General features: G+C 51.6%; 4 protein-coding genes across 4 annotated transcripts in view; 3 read left to right on the forward strand and 1 right to left on the reverse strand.

Moving 5' to 3' along the window:
- Nucleotides 1-62: 62 nt before the first annotated feature.
- Nucleotides 63-2,020, forward strand: LOC309581327 (basic phospholipase A2 9-like). The gene is made up of 5 exons (XM_082295880.1): nt 63-126; nt 549-605; nt 768-894; nt 1,320-1,429; nt 1,543-2,020. The coding sequence occupies exons 2-5, from the start codon at nt 566-568 to the stop codon at nt 1,668-1,670; spliced, it is 405 nt and encodes a 134-aa protein (XP_082152006.1). The 5' UTR covers nt 63-126; nt 549-565; the 3' UTR covers nt 1,671-2,020.
- Nucleotides 2,021-4,432: 2,412 nt separating this feature from the next.
- On the forward strand, nt 4,433-5,772 carry LOC309581339 (acidic phospholipase A2 PLA-1-like; the record flags this gene model as incomplete). The annotated part of the gene is made up of 4 exons (XM_082295897.1): nt 4,433-4,460; nt 4,606-4,753; nt 4,980-5,086; nt 5,630-5,772. 4 exons carry the CDS (start codon nt 4,433-4,435, stop codon nt 5,770-5,772), a joined length of 426 nt encoding a protein of 141 aa, XP_082152023.1.
- A 3,541-nt stretch (nt 5,773-9,313) lies between these two features.
- OTUD3 (OTU deubiquitinase 3) lies at nt 9,314-17,530 on the reverse strand (the record flags this gene model as incomplete). Its single annotated transcript, XM_082295532.1, has 8 exons — nt 9,314-9,779; nt 10,111-10,292; nt 10,527-10,623; nt 11,178-11,303; nt 11,963-12,085; nt 15,632-15,744; nt 16,509-16,657; nt 17,358-17,530. The coding sequence occupies 8 exons, from the start codon at nt 17,528-17,530 to the stop codon at nt 9,606-9,608; spliced, it is 1,137 nt and encodes a 378-aa protein (XP_082151658.1). The 3' UTR covers nt 9,314-9,605.
- Nucleotides 17,531-18,154: 624 nt separating this feature from the next.
- The window catches only part of TMCO4 (transmembrane and coiled-coil domains 4), a gene marked incomplete at its 3' end in the record, with an annotated part of 43,041 nt that continues 40,218 nt past the window's right edge, over nt 18,155-20,977 (forward strand). Inside the window, exon 1 of the mRNA XM_082295616.1 lies at nt 18,155-18,207. The remainder of the gene's footprint in view (nt 18,208-20,977) is intronic.

Below are 20,977 nucleotides of genomic sequence, written 5' to 3' on the forward strand. Positions count from 1 at the left end.
GGGGCGTAGCATTCCGTGGGTTTGGGACAGACGAGTCATTTTGGAGCTTCCAGTCGGAGCTCGCGGGCTGGACACGGAGGGCCAGCTCTCCCCGGGAGGACAGACTGGCAGCGAGGAAGATCCCTGGTGAGCAACTCCCCCCCTCACGCCGCTGCTGTGGAAAGGAAAATACGGGGGGAATGTCGGGAGGAGGGAGCGGGAACGGCCCCGTGCCTGCAGGAAAAGTGTAATCGCTTCCCAATGAAAGCACAGCTGGGAGGCTGCAGCCGGGGGGAGAGCGGCACTGGGTGCCAAAAGCGGTGGGACAGGAGGTGAGAAGTGCGGGAGTGGTGGGACGGGAGGTGGGGGATGCTCAGGTGGGGGGGGGGCAGCTTCAGAAACCACCTGCTCTCGGCCAAGAGGCAGCAACACAGATGTGAGGGGGCACAGTTGCTCTCCTCCCTCCCAATTTTGGGGGTTGATCCTATTTCAGAGGAAGCTTCTCACGACAGCTCCTGTCAAACTGGCCATGCTGCTCGGCTGAGCCTGTGCCCTGTTTCTCCTCCCAGGCCCAGGTGAGAGGAAGATGAAGGTCTTTCTAGCACTGACGATGCTGTTTGCCTGCAGTAAGTGCATCCCCGACCCACAGATGGGAGCCAGGCTCATCCCCAAACTCCTGTGCACCCCTCAGGGAGACTCCCAGCAAGGTCTCCTTCCCTCCCCAGTGCCCCAGGCCTCATTTCTGCATATAACTTACAAAAAAATCACATTTTTTCCGGTCACTCTAGGTGTGTTCACAGCTCGTGGGAAGCACCCACGCACGTTCACACCGGGACTCGAGGGAAGCACCGTAGGAAACCTGACTGCCCATGGATGCTACTCGGGATGGGGAACCTCGAGGGTTTCAACGGACCGGTACAGGCAACACTGCCCCGGAGGGCTAACGCTGGTCCCGGAATAACCCCGGGGCTCTGCAGCCCCTCCCCGAAGCTTTGCAAAATGCAGCCCAGGTGCTTGGCAGCAGCAGGAAAGAATCAGGTTTTCGGGAAGTAGGGACAGTGAGGCAGTGGTCACCCCTAATTCCATCCCGGAGTCAGTAGCGCGGTGCCAGTGACAACTGGGATGGCACCAGCCGAGAGGGACGGTCCCGAAGCCAGGACGCTGGGCAGGGATTGCACGGGGAAGCAGAGGCTTGGCGTGGGAACGGGCTGGAAAGAGCAGCTTCGGGGCGATCCAGGGCAGGTGGATGCAGAGCTGGCGGCTCGCAGAGCCTGTGTCAGGTGGGGCAGAAGCGGCCGGTGCCACATTCCCGGCGAGTCCAGGCTCTCCTTCTCCCGCAGGTGCTGCCTGCTCCGAGCCTGCTGCTATGCCAGGCTGGCAGCGCGGCGGTGCCGCGTGGGACCCGTGCAGCCGCCCCTCGCTGCGGCCCGGGCGGGGCTCCCCACCTGCAGTGAGTGCTCCCCCCACGGCTCGGGATGCCCCTTTCCGCACCATCCCCTCTCTCGTGGCGCCCTGTCCCGGGGCGCTCGGGGAAGGTCTCAGGTGCGCTGTCGGTCCCCGCAGGGTCGGGGACGTGGTGCCAGCGCGGCGCCTGCAGGTGCGAGCGGGCGGCGTGGCTGTGCCGGGCTCGGCTCCGCCGGGCTCAGCTCCGCCGCCGCGCCAGGTGCCGGGGCCGGGCCGGGCGCTGCTGAAGCAAAACCTCCCTTCGCAAAGCCGCCTCCGGGCTGAGCCGCGAAGGGACGGCGCCGGCAGCGCTTCCCAGCCCTGGCGAGCCTCCTCCTCGGGCCTTTTTGGCTTCGAGGCGAGGACAACAACCCTCCGGTGAAGCCGCGTCACGGGATCCGAGGAGGGGGAGCAGCGCTGACGTGGTGTCCCAGCACAGCAAAACAAGGGAGGGGCGGACACCTGCCCCTCGTCCCGGTGAGGGGCGAGATGGGAAGCGTCTCCCCTCGGCTGCCTGTCCGCTCCCTCCGCTTCCTGCTTCACAGCAAATTTCCTCCTGTTGCTCCGAAATAAAACCAGAGAGCCCAAAGCACCGGTTCGCAGCGTGCCGTGACTCAGCTGAACCCAGCGACCACCCATCACATCTCAGATGGGTTTCCTGTTGAAGTACCCAGCGAAAATGACACCTGAGGGGTGACACAAGCCCTGAACTGCCCCAACTTAGCTCTTAACCTTCAGGCTCTGAAATTTTCCCGTTTTTTTCTGAGAGATGGAGAAGTGGAGGCTGGTGGAAGGGCTGGGGGGCAGGCACGATGGCGGGGGAGGGCCGGGCTTAGATTTCCATGATCCTTATGGGTCCCTTCCAGCTCGGGATGTTCTGTGATCCCCTAAATCTCTGCTGTGACAGGGTGGCCGGGAGCTTGCCTCACACCCGGTGCTGAGCAAAACAGAGTTCTCACCAGAAAAGAATGTTTTGGCCCAATTCTGCAACAGCCCTGAGCACATCCCTTAGGAAAAGGCCGCTCAGGCAGTGGCTGCTTCCCCCCCTTCGGCATCCCCAGCTTTTGTGCCCCGGGGTGTTGACTCCAGCAGGTCTCAGTGCTCCAAACTCTCCTAGGGGGGCTCAGCAATGAAATAAAGCCACAGAAACAGCGACAAAACACTATTTCCCCAGGGGCTGATGCCCAGTTGGAGTACTCTCCCCTGGATTGCCCCATAGCTAAAATCAAGGGCACCAGGAAACAGCCCTTAAATCAGCAATCTTCTGCCAGCTGTCACCCAGGAATCAGGCCCTACCACCCTCCCCCTCCTCCAGCCATGGGGGATCCTGGGGGACATGAGGAAGGAGCTCTTTGCCCAGCAGCTGATGTTTGCAGGACATAAATCAAGGATCAAATCCTTGCCGAGAGGATATCCCAGACAGATTGCAGGCCGGGATTAACTGAATCACACTCTCCATTTGTAAATTCTGGGTGAATTTTAACCATCCATGAATTTTACTGCTTGGACATCCGGCTGTACAAATCCATTCACACAGAGCTCCAAGTGCTGATGCTTTGGCTCAGATACTGCACCCCCTCAGAGCATTGCAATAAGCTGGGCTGCAAAAGTTGTGGTTTTCATACTGTGAAACAAAATCCACATCTCCCCAGGAGGCATTTGGCTTGGGGGGGGCTTATTTCCCATTTGAAGGAGGGATCCTGCAAACCTGCAACAGGTAGAGGGGCTGGGATGGAGAGGCTTTCACTGGAGCTCAGCCAACGTGGTGCACAAGAATATCCCTTATTCCCCTGCGATAAAACTGGCTGTGGACTTGGAAAATCCTGAATGATGGCAAATCCTGGTTTAGCCAATTAACACCATCCCAGGGGACTACTTAAATTAGCCCAGAGAGCTGATGAGGCAAAGGGCCAGAGGGGGGAAGAGATTTTGCTGAGCCAAGTTCCCTTTTCTCAGCATCTCTCGGATTCTCACACAAGTCACATCCTTGTTTCCTGCCTCAGTTTCCCTACCAGCCCCAGGGGGATTTCCTCCCCTGCCTCAGTGCCTGCCCTTGCTGGGGTTCCCCAAAAAGCAGCACAGAGCACCTGCAATCTCTGCCAGAAGGAATCTGCTAAATCGTTGTTCAGTACCACTGATTTGAGATTCTCCCGACACAAGCAGCCTCTTTTTTCCCCGCCTTCCATCATACACCTCTTGCGTTTTTTCTGCCCTGCCACTTGCCTTATTTTGCTTCTCAATAAAGGTGAACCACACACCTCATGCCACGAGGTTTTTGAGAGCAAAACTCAGTGCCCAGCACACACGGGGAGAGGGATGGAGCATCCCCAAATGCAGGGGGCATCTGGGCACTGAGAAAGAGCTGAGCAGAGGCCATGTATGGTGGTTTTCTTGATAGTGGAGGGAATTCCCAGCCATTCTGGGGATCGTGGGATCTTCCTCCACTCCCCAGGCTGCATCTCACCCACTCTGGTAAGTCAAGAGTGGAGGATGCTTTGCACTGGCTGCATTTTCTCCCTGCCCAGGTAAGTCAAGATGGAAACAGTAAGACACAGAAAGGTGTTTTCTAGCCAAGACATCAAAAAACTCTCATTCAGCAAGAAAGTGGATCACGGAATCACAGACCCCTCGACAGTCTCTCTCCACCCCCTGCCATGGGAAGGGACACCTTGCACTAAGTGGTTCCTGTTCTCCCTCAAGTTCTCCCATTTTGCTCAGGGAAGCTCTGGGAATGCTGAGACACCCAGAGCCATGCACAGACTCGACCCCAGGCTGCCCCACGTATCCAAAACCTCCCTGACAAGAGCTTCACTATGTGAGGCATCCCACAGCCAGGGCCCCCAGCAATGCCAGCAGACCTGCACAGCAGCTGGAGCGGTATGGGGAGGATTGTCAATATTTGCCCACTTTGGCCTCTCCAGAGGAGGGGCCCCACTGAGGGTGCACAGCCATAAAAGGTGTAACCAGCAGCACCTCAGGCTCACCAAACCCCAGAGCTGCTACCGCCAGAATGAAGCTCCTCTCGCTGCTCCTCTTCTGTGAGTATCCCCTGCCAGCTTCCACCCCGGGACAGCTCCCAGGTCCTGTGCATAGGCAGATGGGGAGGGTGAAATGCTCATTTCTGCTGTGGAAAGGTGGGATGGGAGGTTGCTTTTCCCAGTGCTCCTAACCCCCCATCTCCAGTCCTAGGACTGGCCCTTGTCAGCTGCAACTTGCTCCAGTTTGGATTGATGATTAAGCAAAAGACCGGGAAATCGCCGCTGGCCTACAACAGATACGGCTGCTACTGTGGCTGGGGGGGATCCAAACAGCCCCTGGATGCCACCGACAGGTAAGCTGGGGCCTGGGGAAGGCAGAGCAGGTGCCCCCTCACCTCCCTGGGTACAGCGAGGGGAATCTTGTTCCTGCTCCTGGGAATGGAAGTAGCAAAGAGAAAATTGCTGCTTGTCCTTAGCCTCTTTAGAAGCGGTTTAGCAGCAGCAAAGATGCACGTCCTTGATGTTCTATTGCATTGTCCCAACTGTCGCCTGCCCTGACCTCGGCTCTCATGTCCCCAGGTGCTGCCACGCCCACGACTGCTGCTACAAGAGATTGGCTTCCTCCCACTGCAACGCCAAAATTACCACCTACAAGTACTCCTTCCAAAACAACCAAATAACCTGCGGTAAGAGTGGGGCGGGGGCAGAGCTCTGAGCAGGGGGGCAGAGCCACCCACACTCTCAGGGAGCTTGGCTTCCAAGATCCCCTTTAGACCATCCTAGCCTGGAAACCACACGCAGTGAAGTGGGTGGAAATACAGGAAAAGTGCCAAGAATAAGGCAAAAAATTATTTGCTGGATTATGGTGAAGTTTAGAGCTTGGAGACTTCTCTGAGGAGGGGCCTTGTCCTTCCCAAGAGGCCAAATATGGAGGGTTTGAGGTGACCCTCCCAGCCTGGATGGGGACCAGGCACAGCTGCCGTGAGTCCCCCAGAGCAAACTCATTGTTCCATGGAGCAAAGCAAAGCCCATCCCAGCGATCCAGGAAAATACCCACAGACACATCAGAGAGAAAGTGAATTAAGCCTTCCCTCCAGGGCCAGGTAGCTCCACACCGCAGAGGTGAGACCACCTGAGACACCCCAAACTCAACAGTGGGGACAGTCCAAAAAACTCCCCCTGACCCTCACAGCCTTTGCCTGCCTCCATCCCCCCCAATTTTCTTCCAGGAGCCGGGAATTTGTGCCAAAAAATGAGCTGTGCTTGCGACAAGGCGGCGGTGGACTGCTTCCACAGGGCAGCCAAGACCTACCGCAAATCCTACGACAATTACCCCCAATACAAGTGCAAGGGCCCAACACCCTCCTGCTGAACACACCTGGGGCTCCAAACCTGACAGAAACCATCGGAATTGGGGCTGTTCTGCCTTCCCTGTGGCCAGGCAGGACAAGGCACAGCCCTGCGGCACCGAAAAGGTGTCCAGCACCTTTCCTCAGAGCCTTGGCACAGGGAGAAACTGCTCCCCGTGGTTAAATAACTCATAAAAATGAGGCAGACCCTGCAAATAAAGATACACTTTTAAAAGAAATTTGTGAATTGTGATCAGTGTTGTGTTTTGGGAATCAGTGGTGGAAGGGGTAGGTAACAGCACAGAGCTTGAGGGCTGATTTTTTGAAGAAAATATTCTTTCCTGCACATGGTTTTTCTTAAAAAATGACCAGAAGTGACATTTTAGCAGCCAACCACAAAGTCTTAAGAGCTCCAGAGAAAAAAAATGACCACAGAAACAGGAAGTGGCTGCTGCACCCCAACCCCAAAGCAGGCTCCAAGCCCAGCTTCCCTCCAGGAGCTCAGCCCCATCCCACTCCTAATGACTGTTTAAGCAATTAATACTCACTGAAGGCACGGGGGAGTCCAACAGAGGGGGCTCAGAGGTTTGGGTGGCTCTTTCTTGCAGACATCTCAGGCTGCAGCTCCCTGCAGCCACCTGGTCCCACACCACAGCTGCACATGATCCCAAATCAGCCGTAATTACCTCTAACAAGCCAGGGCTGGCTGTACCACAGCCCTGGGCCGCGATGGGGGCACCTCCAACTCTGCCTCTGGAGATGCGTTCTGCCTAAAATAAAGGAGTTTTAAGGGTAATTTCTTTGAGTTCCACCTCAGTGCTCCTGCCTGACTCTGTTAAGTGTTTCATTACAAGCAATGCCCCTAGAGTAAATGTGGTGTTTTTGTAACTCCAAACCACTCATTTCTTCTCATTGTCTACAGTCACTGAAGGATTCTAGAAGCTGAGACAGAGCCAATGCTGTCCTCTAAGGCTGGCACCTGCACCCAGGAAGCTCCAATACCAGAACAAACCATCTACCTCTCGTCCAACGCTGGATTATGGATCATTCTTCAGGCCTGATTTCCCTTCCTGTCTGCAGGTCCCAAAGCTCTGCAGCCATGGAGACCATGGGTGATGTGGCAAAGCTGTGAGATAAACCAGAAGGCAGCTCCCAAGGAGGAACAAGGGACAGGAGACACGGAGCAGCACGGGCAGAAAACCCTTCCCATATGCAGACATGCTTATAGAGGGCAGTCAGAATCTGCCTAAATGCTTAAAACTTCCAGTTCAACTGAACTCCTGACCTGCAGAGGCAGGATTTGGGAAAGTAAGTTCAGGGAAGATGATGGTGGGAGATAGGATGCAGGGAAAGTGGCTTTCTACACCCTCCTGCTGCATATTCGCCCTTGAGAGGCTCACAGTGAACCCTGCTGCAGCAACAGCCAAAACACCCTCAAATTTGTCAGCCAGCAGCTAATAACAAACAGTCATCCTCCTCAAATCCCAAGGCAATATCCAGTGCTTATTGTCCATTCTCAGCCCGTGGATTACAGAGCACTCAGCTCCAACAAGGAGTAAACACACACTATGAATCATGGTGCTGTTCTGCTCTTGTTCCTCGCCTCCCTTCCTCCTCCCAGGGAAATCCACAACCTGTTTACAAAGCAAATTCACTGCATAAATTGAGTTCTGTGAAGAATGTTGCACAAAGATTCCCCAGGAAAAAAAAAAAATACATTGGGAAGGTGGAAATTTCAACAGGAGAAACCTGAAACAGACAAAATCAATTTTAACATCTTTGGATACAGACTGGCTGTGCAGGCACAAAGCCTTCTTGGCAAGATAAAGATCTTGTCAAGATTTCTGAGCCCAGCACATCAACAGTTTATTTTAATCTTATTACACTTGGAAATTAAAGCATTTTCAGCCCCAGATTTGGTTCCAGGTATCAGAGGCCAGGAGCTGCTGGCCAGTCTCTCCCTCTGCTGTTTGTGCTGCTGTTGCAGACCCCCCCTTTCATCCTGGACACGATGGGGTGAGGTTTGAGTTCCCTCCTGAGCCTCCAAGACAACTCCCTTCACAGCTCTCAGGCTCCAGGCAACAATGAACCTCTTATTAGCTCTGGCTCCAGAGGACAAAAACCCAATTCATTAAGATCAAACCTCTTATTCACAGTACACAACTGCAAATTCTTATCTCTTCAAACCTGCAGAACACACCTGCTTTTCAGGCCAAAATACAGGCCAGGCCAGGCCACAGGTGACACGTTCACCTGCACTGCCTTGCCAAACCTGCTGTCACAGCTCATCACCCCCTGAAGGAAATTGCACTTTCTCCCCACTCAGCTGTGACTCACCTCTCTTTCCACTACTGTAAAAAGGACTGTCTCAGAGAAACAGGAATTCCTACACCACCAGCTCTTCCAGGAGAGCCCCTTTCTTTTTATTCTTCAAGTAACAGCAGCAGAGCACACCAAGTACCAGATCAGTTCTTGGCAGTTCAGTAAAAAAAAAAAACAACATTTCTATTTCCATGCTGATTCATGAACTTCAAAGCACAGACAGAAATTTTTCAAATGCAACACTCCTTACTTTCAGAAGATCCCTTTCACTTCTGCCCTAGCTGATGAGGTGTCTCCTGTGTGTAAGTGCACATGTGCTTTCTTCAAGCTTAGTGCTTGTTACAAGCCCAAAAACCTGAGTGGAGCTGAAACACCGTGAGCCATAAATCAGAGGCTGAGTCCCACAGTCCTTTCACCTCGATCCAAATTCTCAGTCCTACAGTGGAAAATATCCCAGGAGTCAAGCTGTACATCCTACTTGGTGACCTCACCAAAATGGCATTTAAGATGAAAAAAAAAATCCTACCCTGGAAAAAAAGCTTGATTTATGAGGTGAAATAGGCAGGTTTCCCAGGGATCACTGCTGCTTGGAAGCTTGTTCCCAGGACTCCTGGTCCTTTGGCCACACTAATTTCATTTGGAGACTAACACCTATCAAGCTCCTGGCTTGGACTAAAGCCCTGGAGTAGCCCAAAACCTCTGGAACGTGGCAAAGGGGACAAGATTCCAGGTGTCCAAGTAACAACACTCACCAGGAATCTCATGCCCGTTCCTGTCACATTTTACCAGATCAGAAGAATTGGCTCTGCAGTCTCATGAGTCCACTGGGATTGTTGTTGCAGGTGGGTTTTTTTTTCCCCCTACAGGTCTCAGGAGCTGATCCCAAACCTCATGGATGCAGCAATCCCAATCTCCCTCCATGTATTAATCACTTCTGAGCCAGCCCAGTGCAAAGCTAGCAGTTCTAGTGAGATTAAAACTTGTCACTGCACTCCTGCATGGCAAAGAAAAGAGGAATGTCATGTTTGAGACAGTGCTGCCTGACACACTTTGCTTTGGAAAGGATTCTGGGACTCTGTTCCCTTACTTTGTTTGAATTTAAATAGAAAAAGACCCACCAGGGATATTCCTGAGTTGAGATTTGTTAAGCTTTCCCTGACAGCAAGGTAAAATAAAGCTCCTCCAAGCATAATCAAATTTAAAAAAAAAAAAAAAAAAAAAATCCAGGCACATCAAGAGATGTCAAACAAATCTGACACCTTTGTGTGAAGAAAAGGTTCTCAACTTCATCTAACTCCAAGATTATAGACCCAAGTCTCTACTTCCTGCTAAGTTCAAACAACTCTTCTCACCACAGGCTGATGCAGAATCAGTGAGCAATTGTCCTCCCCACAAGCAAAGGAACAGGAAGTTCTGTCGTGCTTGGAAATCCTGGCAGAGATGGATTTTAAGATAACAATGGGTGCCTGGAAATTCTCCTGGGGGGAATTTTGTCTTAATCAGTTTTATTGACTTTTCTCAGCAGAGCACTGAGTCATATGTTTAGGGCTGCCATGGCCTTCACCAGGGTGACGTGGTTGCCTGGGTCTGTCTCTGTCCTGTTGTCTGCACTGTCCCTCTTGGTGGCCAGGACCTTCTGCCGGTGCCTCTCCTCCTGCCGCTTCTTCTTCTCCAGCCGCTGCTGCTCCTTCCTTTGTTTCTTGGCTACCTGAAAGGGAAGGATGGAAACACAAAGTTCAAACCACATGTGTTCTGCTCAGCTGGGGAAAAGTAATAAAGGAGACAAGCAGATGCCAAGGCAGCTGCCAGAGGACATTGCTAAGTATTTATCAGGACTTTATTCCGAGTTGTTTTGGGAACAGTGCCACATGTCACCAGGAAATGTTTGTGGCAGAGAAGTCACAGCTGCAGCAGTGACAAAATGCAGTGAGCAGAAGCTGGTTTTAACTGAAAGGAGAAGAGAGTTGCTGAGTAAGCAATGCTAGGGCATCCCCCAATCACTGAAGGGTGCTCACGTTGCTGCCAAACCCCTCACACACCTTTGGGTTTCTGCTGGCTCGGTTCTCTTCCCTGGATCCAACCCGTCCCTTGTCGTTTTTTGGTTCACCTTGATGCAAGCTCTGATTTCCAAAGATTCTTGAACCACTTCCGTTCTCCTCCCACAGTGCTCTGCTGCAGGATTTCTGCTCGCTGCCCGGGGGCTCCTGCTGCTCCTCGGTACCTACCAACAGCAGAGGTTTTCCTCAGACACGCTCTACCCAGGAGCTGCTGCACTGTCAGCCAGTTCCTTCTCCCAGAAGTCCTGGAGTTTTTTGGAAGCTGGATTGAAGCTGCCCTCACTACCAACCTTCCTGAGCACAGAAGGCTGAAGTGGAAGCACACAAACCCCACCTGCCCCGTTTCTGTCCCCAACATCACAGCCACCTGAAGCCCCAGGTGACAAACTGTGACTCACCTATTCCTTCCCCTTCCTTCATTTGCAAGATGGCAAATATTGCAGATTCCACGTTGTAGTCCTCCACTTCCAGAACGTGGCTCACTAAATCAATGTCCTGTCCACAAGAGGGGAAGGAGAACACTGAGGAAGTTCAAATCTCTGACCTACATTCACTTAACAACAGCTGCACCACTGAGAGGGAGCTGCTGCTTTTATGATCACTCAATTGGTCTGTGCTTCACTTCTGAAAAGGTGAGGGGGAAAACCTTAAATTCCTGAAGATATCAGGAAAAAGGAATATGCTGTTTCAGCATAAGTTTCCCTCTTTGCCCTTTCTGTTCTAGGCACCTGCACAGTGCCAAGACTCACAGATTATCCAGTTATCTGGGATCTTCAATAGCCCCAAAGGATTTCAGAACTTACAGGATTTGTTTCCAAGTGAATTTTATGAGACCTGCATGACAAACCTTCCAAAATTATTAGGCATCCACAGAAAGTAGGTATTTCACCTGCATTTAAGGGTTGATTCTAGGATGAGATGCACCCCGATTGATGGCCGTGGTACTCAAGTTTCTCCAAGACGAGTGTTTTTTAGAATTTTTCCCAGAACTACTTTCATGTATCAAGGAGGTTTCAACATTAAGCACAGAAAGGCTCCTCGATACCTACTGAACACCCAGTTGCACTGCACACTTTTTGTACAGCATCTTCCACCTCCACTTCAGTCTCATCTTCGGAGTCGCCCTTCTGTGGCTTCACTTCCTCTGCCTTGTTTGAATCGTTCTTGCAAAGCATCTGAAGAAGAGCAAAGCCCAGCAGAGCACACAAGCAGGCAACCCAAAAAAACCTGATATCCTAATAAAAGTAATTATCATTGCACACTTTTCTTGGGAACATCCCCTGTCAAACCATCTTGGAAACTGTGTAACTTCCACCATCACTGAGAGTTTCCCACATCTCCTGCACTGCTGAACAAACTCCAGTGTACCACAGCATCATGAATCACAATAAACAAGCTTTTAAATGGATTCTTTTTATACAATACCACACCTCAGCTGTGTGCAGAGAACCTCTCACACAGCACAATTACTCCTCAATATCAAAAAGGGAGATATGAAGAAGACAGCTGCATCCAGCTGTTGCATTTCCAGCTCTTTCCTCCCTTCCCTTTGTTTTTCCATTTGAGGTGCACAATTATGTCATTTAGATGAGATTGCTCCCAGACAGCCCACATCACAGCATCAGCTTTGGATTCATTTCCAGCCCAGAGGCTGAAATCCGTCCCCTCCCAGGAGAGCCGGCAGCATGAGCTACAACAACCTCAGGGCTTTGCTATCCCAGCATGACACAGAGACCCAGCTCTTCCCTCCATCCCACAGGAGAATGGAAATCAACTGGCAGCATTCATCAGCTCTGTCTGTCACCCACAGCTGGCTCATTCCACCAAAACCAACCTCCATCCGAAGATAGGCCGGGGCTTCCGAGTCGTCGCTGATCCTCCTGACGCTGTCGTAGTGCTCCCCGTACCGGTAGGCGATGTGCAGCTCCCGCGCGTCGCTCCTGTCCGTGCCCCGAATCTCAATAAAAGAAGCAAACAGCAAATCAGGATTTGGAATCGACTTCAGCACCAGATTCATCAAAGTATTCATTTTTTGCAGCGATGGCAAACGCCGTGGAGGAAGCGAGTACGTGGCTGCCGGAGCATTTGAAACAGGAAGAGAAGAAGAAGGTTTGAAAGCCAGATGTAAAATATTGGGCAGTTACATCAGAACAAACAAAACGTGGGATGAAAATATTTCTGTGGAAAGCTCAGGACTATTTCCTAAACTTTCCACAGGAGCTATCAGTTTTCTGATCATCTTCCCAGAACCAACTTCAGCAACAGCTCCCAGGGAAGGTACCATGTCATTGTACCCTCAAACATGAGGGAAGAGATGCCATTCAAGTGACAGCAACAGTGGAAACAGCCACTCAGAGGAAATTCTGATCTGCAGCTGGGACAAGATGCTGTTTTAACAGCATTCCAGGTGGCTGTGTTTTGTTTTTAAAAGAAAGCCAATCCATGAAAATGTACTAACTCTGTTCAGGAGCACTGTTAACAACCAAATGTTCCTTTGCTTTATCAGCACCAAGTTACAGCAGTTTCCACAGAAAATTTCTGCTCTGAGTATTATCTGTACTGATGTGAGAATCATTACTGCCCTGATTATCAGTGTCTCAAACTATTAGATAAGAGCTACACCATTCCAGCTCCTGCCAGGAATGCAGAAAATCCCACTGCACTAGCAGACCAGCTTGGCCTGACCTGCCAGCCTGAGTTCAAAGACCCAACAGCTCTCCTGGAGCAGACGTCAGTAAGCAAAGGACCAGAACTCCTTGCTTTAGGGCTCCAGAGTTTCCCAACCCTTTTACGTCTGTGAATTGCCTTATCTCAGCTCCAAGACCACACACCAAGTCACCCTTCAGCTGTGTCTGCGGTCTGTGCTGCACTAATGACTTCAGGTTTTCCAACAAATAACTCTCCATTCATCTATTTCACCTTCAGGTTCCAACTCAGCACTTGGTTATACTTAACTCCTGCTTTTTATCCTATTGAATTATTCAAATGCTGAAACTTGGTCAGATTAGTCTCAAAGATTTATCTTCTGCCAGAGCTTGCATAGGTATCTAACAAATCCCAAAGCTCTTGAAAGATTATTCTGAAAATTAGCCAATTTAGCTCTCATTAGAGAAGCCTCTTTTCACTCTGGAGTGGGCCCAGAGGAGGCCACCAAATTGATTTAGAGGGATGGAGCAGCTTTCCTATGATGAAAGACTGAGAGAATTGGGATTGTTCAGCCCGAAGAAGAGAAGGCTCCAGGAAGACCTAATTGTGACCTTCCAGTGCCTGAAGGAGCCGATGGGAGAGGTGGAGAGAGACTGTGGACAAGGGCCTGGAGTGCCAGCACAAGGGGGAATGGCTTCCCAATGACAGAGGGCAGGGTTAGGTGGGATATTGGGAAGGAATTCTTCCCTGTGAGGGTGGGCAGGCCCTGGCACAGGGTGCCCAGAGCAGCTGTGGCTGCCCCTGGATCCCTGGAAGTGTCCAAGGCCAGGTTGGACAGGGCTTGGAGCAGCCTGGGACAGTGGAAGGTGAACCTGCCATGGCAGGGGTGGCACTGGATGGGCTTTAAGGTCCCTCCCAACCTTAACCCACCTGGGATTCTCTGATTCTATGAACACACTGAAACTGGTAAGTAAATGAGAGCTGCAGATTAAAAACAGAGGGGAAAAAAGCCAACCTGTTATCCAAAAAGCCAATAAAATAACCTACAAATCTCAGCTAACCTGAGTCTATGGTTGGACTCCATGATCTTAAAGGTCTTTTCCAACCTTACCAATTCTAGGATTTACAGTCACTATCAAAAAAGTTAAGGGGTGTTCAAAACCCTAAAAATTCTATGCAGAGATGTCCACCTGCAAGGAGCTTCTCATGATGTTACAACTACTCACAGTTCTCTTTACTCACACCATTCTCAAGGGCCTGAGACAACCCTCCACTAACAACACTGCTCGGGCAAGAGAGAGCCTCATCCCACACTCTGTACTGACATCCTAAAATGGTCAGTGAGAGGAGATTAAAGAACCAAGGTTTTCAGGAGGACATCAAAATCTCAATAAATTATAACACTGAGGAACAATACATGAAAACCACCCCTGTGACCTCCCCTGCAGGGTCACTGCCCCTGCACAGGTGCTTCACCCACCTGTCCCACTGGCCATGGCTGCCTATAAAGGAGAGTTTAAACTTGTCTGAGTTCAGGAATCCACTTGACGCTGTTTTAAATGTATTAAGACGTCACTGACAGCTTTCAGCCGGTGTTTTATCTTTATTGCCCTGTTTAATCTATATACTTCATTGTTTCTGTCTGTAAATAGGGGCCAGAAACAATCCTGGCTTGAATACAGGTTCTCACCTGCTCAGTGACCAGGCAGACTGAGCATGGACCTGTTCCAGTGTGGACTTGCCACAGAAAAACAACAAAAAAGAGAAAATGAGGGACCTGATGGATTACTTGTTTCAGTGTCCCTCTGTCAGAGGAAACCACACCACACAGTCCTTTCCAGGAACCATTTTAAGGTTTTAACACTTCTTTTAAAACCTCATTTCTCCATCTGTCAGAAATCCTGGCATTCCACATCCCAAGCAGAATTGATGGAGCTTCGCTCCCATGCAGTGCATGCCCTGCTATACCTTCATTTCCATCTTCCTAAACCTTATTGTACAGATTTCCTTAAGCCTAGCTCAAATTCCAGGGGGCTGATCCCCAGAGGGCTGTGCAGTCCTTCAGAAGGCCTCACCAGGCTGGAGAGATGGGCAGGGAAGAACGTCTGAAGCTCAACAAGGGCAGATGCAGGTCCTGCCCCTGGGGAGGAACAACCCCAAGTACCAGCACAAGCTGGGGGTGACCTGCTGGAGCAGCTCTGCGGAGAAGCACCTGGGGGTCCCGTGGCCAACGAGCTGTCCTGGAGCCAGCAGAGTGTCCTGGGGGCCAAGAGGCCAATGGGATCCTGCGGTGCACTGGGAGGAGCATTGGCAGCAGGTCAGGGAGCGACCCTGCCCCTCTGCCCAGCCCTGGGAGACACACCTGGAGTGCTGTGTCCAGCCTGGGCTCCTCAGCACAGCAGGGCCAGGGAGCTCCTGGAGCCGGGGCAGCGGAGGCGAGGAAGGGCCTGGAGCATCCCCGTGCCCAGGACAGACTGAGGGAGCTGGGGCTGCTCAGCCTCGAGAGCAGGGAGACAGGACCAGATGATCCACCTGACCCATTCTGGGATTCCTACCAGAAAACTCACCTCACATGCAGTCTGATCTTCAGGAGACAGAGCATGGCACGGAAGCTCACAGCTTCAAACCCAACTAAAACACACTGCTCTGCCCCCACACGCCCACCTTTCATGCATTTGCTGTTTTCTTTCCTCCTAGCCAAAATCTGGAGTGCTCCCCCTCTTCAAAACCAAGCACAGCTCGCACCATGCCCAGCTCATTGCAGTGACTGCTCTTTTTTAATAAATCAGGATTTTTCCACACTATTTATATCCATCAGGTAAAAATTAGGCCAAAATGCAGAAGCTTTGTTTCTCACCTGCCACAGCGGAGCGTTGAGCTGATGAATAACCACATTCATCTGATTGTTCCTTGCAAAGGCCACGATAGCATCGTTGCCAGCAAAAGTACCAGGCTCGGCCAAATTGGCAACTAAAGGAAAAAACATTCACAAGAGTTGAAAGCTGATTTCTGACACTTCCAGAAGCAGTGGAGGGATAAGGAGGGGTTGGATTTCAACACGAGCCCAAGAAATTCTGGAAGGGAAATCCCACCTGTGAAACAGTGAGTGCTGAGGCAAGAATTTGGCAGCAACAGAATTTAATACATTTAAATGACCACAGAGATCTCTAAAAAGGGCACTACACTCTTAGACTAAGCAAGGCCACTGGCTTTGTTAGCTCAGAAGGAGGAGTGCCACATACTAAGTGACCAAACCACCTTCCTGCATTATCTGCACGGTGCCTGGCACATCAAAGGCTGTATTCACCTCTGCTTTGGATCTTCCCCTGGGTTCCCAGTAGGAAATACTGAGTTCCAAGGAGAAAGAAACCCAAAGCAATCAGCCACTCACCAAAACAGCCAAATACCCACCAGTATTCAAGGAGAACTAGACAATTTTTCTTAAGTTCCGTTTGAAAACACCTAATTTTTACTCCTTGCCTTTTTGGTCTCTCTTTCATTCTCCAAGTTCCTCCTAAATTTAAATAATTTCCAGGACAAATTCAATGCAGATTAAACAGCTCGCCTCTCCACAGCATCACAACAGCCATAAGTGTAAAATCCTTGCTTCTAAAAACTAGGGAGGAGCCCTCAGGTAGTTCTGGCATGAGGAACTGGTTCGTAAGGAGCTGCTCTGAGGAGATGCAACCCCACGGCACAAGGACGCCTCCCAGGATGTCCCACGGAGCCCATACCATGCTTGTCAAAGGGCACATCATCCTCCACGAAGGGCTCAAAGTCCCCACGCTGCCTCACCATGTACTCCACCGTCTCCTGGCGGTGCCGCAGGTGGTTCCGGGAGTGCCCCTCCAGCTGGTCCCCCAGGGCCCGGAACAAGCAGTTGCTGCCGAGAGGGAAATGATGAGTGAGTGTGTCTGAGGCAGCAGAAGGAATACGGGTCAAAGGGAAAGGGCTGCGCTCGTTCTGCCCAGTTTAGCAAGGGTATGGATGCAAAGGAGCATTCGTTCCCCGTGCTTCGAATGGCTGCTGCTGCGGGAACGGCTGCGTTTGAGCGATCGTGTCACGGTACAACTGCTGCGCCAAAGTGTCTTACACCAACACCAGACAAGTGACATAAAGCAACAAAGGACAAGCCAATGACCCACCGAGCCACTTCTCAGCAGAAGCGTTTACTACCCTTTCACCTTATGGAAAAGAAGGGGGTGAAAGTGTTCCATAAGAACATTTACGGACCTTCCTATGCTCTGTTCAGCCGGACAGTGCAGCCCTCGGCCCCCCGGGCACCAGGGCTGGGACTGGCCAAGCCGTCAGGCCCTACAGAACCGCAGAGAACAGCAGAGATCCCTGAGTGGTACAGCGTGGAAATTCTCGCCCCTGCGGAGCACTGGGCCCACTGAACCGGGAGGGGAAAATCCTCGGCTCCCGGGACACGGGCTCCCCATCCCCGGGAGCGATGAAAGCCCTCGGCCGCGGGGACACGGGCTCCCATCACCCGCGGAGGAGGAAGCCCTCAGCCTTCAGGGCTGGATGCCCGGGGAATCGCCGGCCCCGGGGTTGCTGGGGACACCCGTCGCGGCGCTCACCCATCTCCCGGCACCTCCCGCAGCTTGAGGCCGAGAGCCCGGAGCTGCCCGGCGAGGCCGCCGCTGCCGCCTGAAGCGGGGCCCGGGGCCGGCCCGGCGGGGGGATGCCGGGGCCGCCGACCCTTCCTGGCGCCGGCAGCGGGCCGGGCCTTGGCCGCCTGCTTGCGGGACATCCCCGCCGGGCGCCGCGCCTGCCGCACCGGGAGCGGATCACGTGATCGAAACACCGGGAGCGGGTCACGTGAGCGCTGCACCGGGAAGGATCACGTGATCGAGACACCGGGAGCGGGTCACGTGATCGCGGCACCGGGAGGATCACGTGAGCGCGCTGCCCGCCCGGGGGACCCTCGAGGAGGAGGAGGAAGAGGAAGGGGAGAGGGAACAGAGGGGTCCGGGCGGGAAACTGAGGATGGGGATCGAAAGGGGGACGGGAAGGACAGCGCAACTTAGCGCCGGGAGCGGCGTGTCCGCGGAGAAACGCTGGAGAGGCTGCGGAAAGCAGCGCCACAAATCACTAATGTACCAAAAGCTGCCGGATTCCGGCTAATTGGCCTCTGCTGTTAATTGCGCTCCCCCGCCCAGGAGCATTTCCCTGCTGCCCAGCACAGCTCCCGGCCCTCACCGTGACGGCCCGCTCTGACCCCGCGGGTGGGCGCTTTCTCTGCCGCTCTACACTAGGACACGCCACTCCGACCGTGTCCGCTCAATCCCAGATCACCGCTGCGAAATGAACCCAGCAAATCGGGGAGGTGAGCAGATGCACTACCCGCGAGGTGGCACCAGGAGAACAGGGCTGAGAGCAGCGGCGGGGCAGGAGCGGAGCTGAGACAGCAACGATTAATTAAATGTGGTAAGTGTAATAAACTGAACCTCCGCGTCTTGCTTCCTCTAGCACTGAGGGAGACTCCTCACAGGATGCTGGAGAAGGGGCAGGCACAGCAAGATGGGTGATTTGTCTGGAGCAGGGCTCTTGGGGAGGATTGCCTGCCATCCTCGTGCTCTTCGGCTCTTCCACGTGTCCCACAGCAAGGAGTTTAAAGGAGTCACGCAGCAAGCACCCACCAAGGCATCCCCATGCCCGTGACTCTGGCTTTCTCTGCTGGTATGGTGGCAGAAGGGCCCGATGCTGTCACAACTGCTGCACGTCAGCCAAGTCCGGAGGAGGCCAAGATGATCGGAGGGATGGAGCACCTCTCCCGTGAGGAAAGGCTGGGAGAATTGGGGTTGTTCCATTTGGAGAAAAGAAGGCTCCAGGGGGACCTAATTGCAGCTTTTCAGTACCTTATGGGAGCTGACAAGAAAGATGGAGAGAGACTATTTACAAGGGCCTGGAGTGCCAGGACAAGGGGCAATGGCTTCCTACTGCCAGTGGGCAGGGTTAGACGGGATTTTGGGAGGAAATTCTTCCCTCTGAGGGCGGTGACGCCCTGGCACAGCTTGCCCAGAGCAGCTATGGCTGCCCCTCGGTCCCTGGCAGTGTCCAAGGCCAGGCTGGATGGGGCTTGGAGCAGCTGGGACAGTGGAAGGTGTCCCTGCCATGGCAGGGGGGTGGGTCTAAGGTCCCTCCCAACCCAAACCAATCTGGGATTCTATGAATTTCTAATTCCTAGTTCAGAAGGCACATCCAGACAACTTTGTGAGGAACACTAACAAAACAGTCCTGGGAATACAATGAGAGGCTTCACATCACGATGGTTTTTAAGTTGTATATTATTTTTATGTTCCTCTGGTCCAGAGTCAGGACAACCTGAAGCACAGCTCAGCACAGGGAGAAGCTCACAGGAGTATCCCCAGTATCTTCTGGGATGTTTGGTCTCTGGCACGTGAGGATTTTACTCGGAACGACAGAACTGCTCTTTTATATCTATTTCCTGCTATAAACCATTCCATACACGGCATTTCATAGAAACACATTTTCTAATGCAAACACACTAAAAGCAGGAAAACAGCGTGAGTACATAAACGGATTGCAAGTGATTAATGAGGCAGTAATTAGCCCGAGGAGCATTAACGGGCTGTGGGCAATTCAGGTAAGCACAAGGCACATGCCAGCCAGGGAGCATCACTCGTGACACCAGAGACAAAGCGGAGCCTTCCAGCACAAAAGACAAAAGACACAGAGAAGTCACCCCTACCCACTGACAGAACACAGAGCAGACAGACATGGAGCACAGATTCATCCCAACTAGTTTAAACTTTTCATGTTTAGGCGTGTAGTTGTCCCTCTTGGTGTCTGTTCCAACTTCCAATATGCAACACATGCAAGGTGTTTTTATATTCTTCTAATAATTAAGAATCAAGAAATTTTAAGACATTTCCATTTTGGACATGGGAACTGACACAGCAAATTTGAAGCTTCTAAACTATTCTAATAGTGGCAAGTCTGTTTTCCACTTTCCCAGATCTTTTTAACAGCATGAACTTGCTGACAAAGAGTCATGTGAAATGCAAAAGAAAATTCTCTTTTGAAAGATGAGTCTTGCCATTCACCAGCCTACTTCCAGACATTCTTGCACTTTGATACCAACTTATGCAACTGAGAGATACCCAGACTCCTAAAATTTGGGGTCATCCAAAAGTCCATCAAGCACCACTACATGCCACATCAGCAGAAACACAGCAGTGCTCAGGCACTTTGACGAAGTTTGCTTATGACAAACCTATTTCTCAGCAAGTAAGAACAAGCTCTTCTCACCCCATTCCCCCCTCCAGCGAGTTCATGAGATTAGAGCCTTCCTGAACTCCTCGCCCTCCTCAGCTGCAGTTGTTTCATTTCTTTCTGCTGCTCCTCTCTGGGAGGGAGGGGTTGGGACATGGGGCGCAGATGGTTTGAGCATTCAGGTGCACTTGAGGCTACCAGCATGGTACTGTGTGGCTTCTGCTCGTAACACTGACCTCATCTGGCTTTTTGGGATTAGTGATCCTTCCCTTCCTTCTTTCATTCCTTCCTTCTATAAGATTCTTGCTGAGAAACCATCTGTATTTTACTCCTCAAATTAAAAAGGCAGAAAGAAATTAGAGACTGAGGGATTTTGTTCAGGCATTTTTTTCAGATGAGATGAATATTCACAAAACCACTCAGGAAGGGCATTTCCAAGTGCATGAGGTGTTTGGTGAACGCTACAGGAAAGAAGATGGTCCCACCATCTAGGACATTAGTCTTGGTTTCCAGATCTTTCTCATGGACTCTGTGAGACTCTGTGTGAGCCTCAGTCATGCTTCAGTTTGTGCTAGAAGCCTTCTGATGACTAAAACAAACAGGATAAAAGAGTTATCACAGGATAAAAAAAGAGATACCCTAGGATAAAAGAGTTAATAACAACTGGACATTCAACAGTCAAATTAATAATTTCAATCTCATTCTTCTCTTGGTGCTGTAGGGTAGTTATTTCTAAACCAAGAGCAAACTTCCTACCCAGAGAGCTCAAAACTGGCGATACTTATGCTTTAATCAAAGCACTGCATTCAGCACACCAATGTTAGTAACAGGTAATTTCCCCAAGCCTGTCACTGTCCAGCAAAGCACTGTTTAGAGAACAATGAAACTGCTTTCAACTAAGAGAGTTCTAATTTAATAATAACGGTAGTGTCTGGCTGTCAGAGCAGTCTGTTAATGTCAT

Source organism: Coloeus monedula, assembly GCF_965178545.1.
Source record: "Coloeus monedula genome assembly, chromosome: 22".
NCBI classification, from domain to species: domain Eukaryota; kingdom Metazoa; phylum Chordata; class Aves; order Passeriformes; family Corvidae; genus Coloeus; species Coloeus monedula.

Bases quoted from the DNA above. Each gene is read 5' to 3' on its own strand.
- LOC309581327 (XM_082295880.1), top strand. From the start codon at position 566: ATGAAGGTCTTTCTAGCACTGACGATGCTGTTTGCCTGCA. The intron at 606-767 runs GTAAGTGCATCC...CGGTCACTCTAG, and splicing joins GACGATGCTGTTTGCCTGCA to GTGTGTTCACAGCTCGTGGG. The intron at 895-1,319 runs GTACAGGCAACA...CTTCTCCCGCAG, and splicing joins TCGAGGGTTTCAACGGACCG to GTGCTGCCTGCTCCGAGCCT.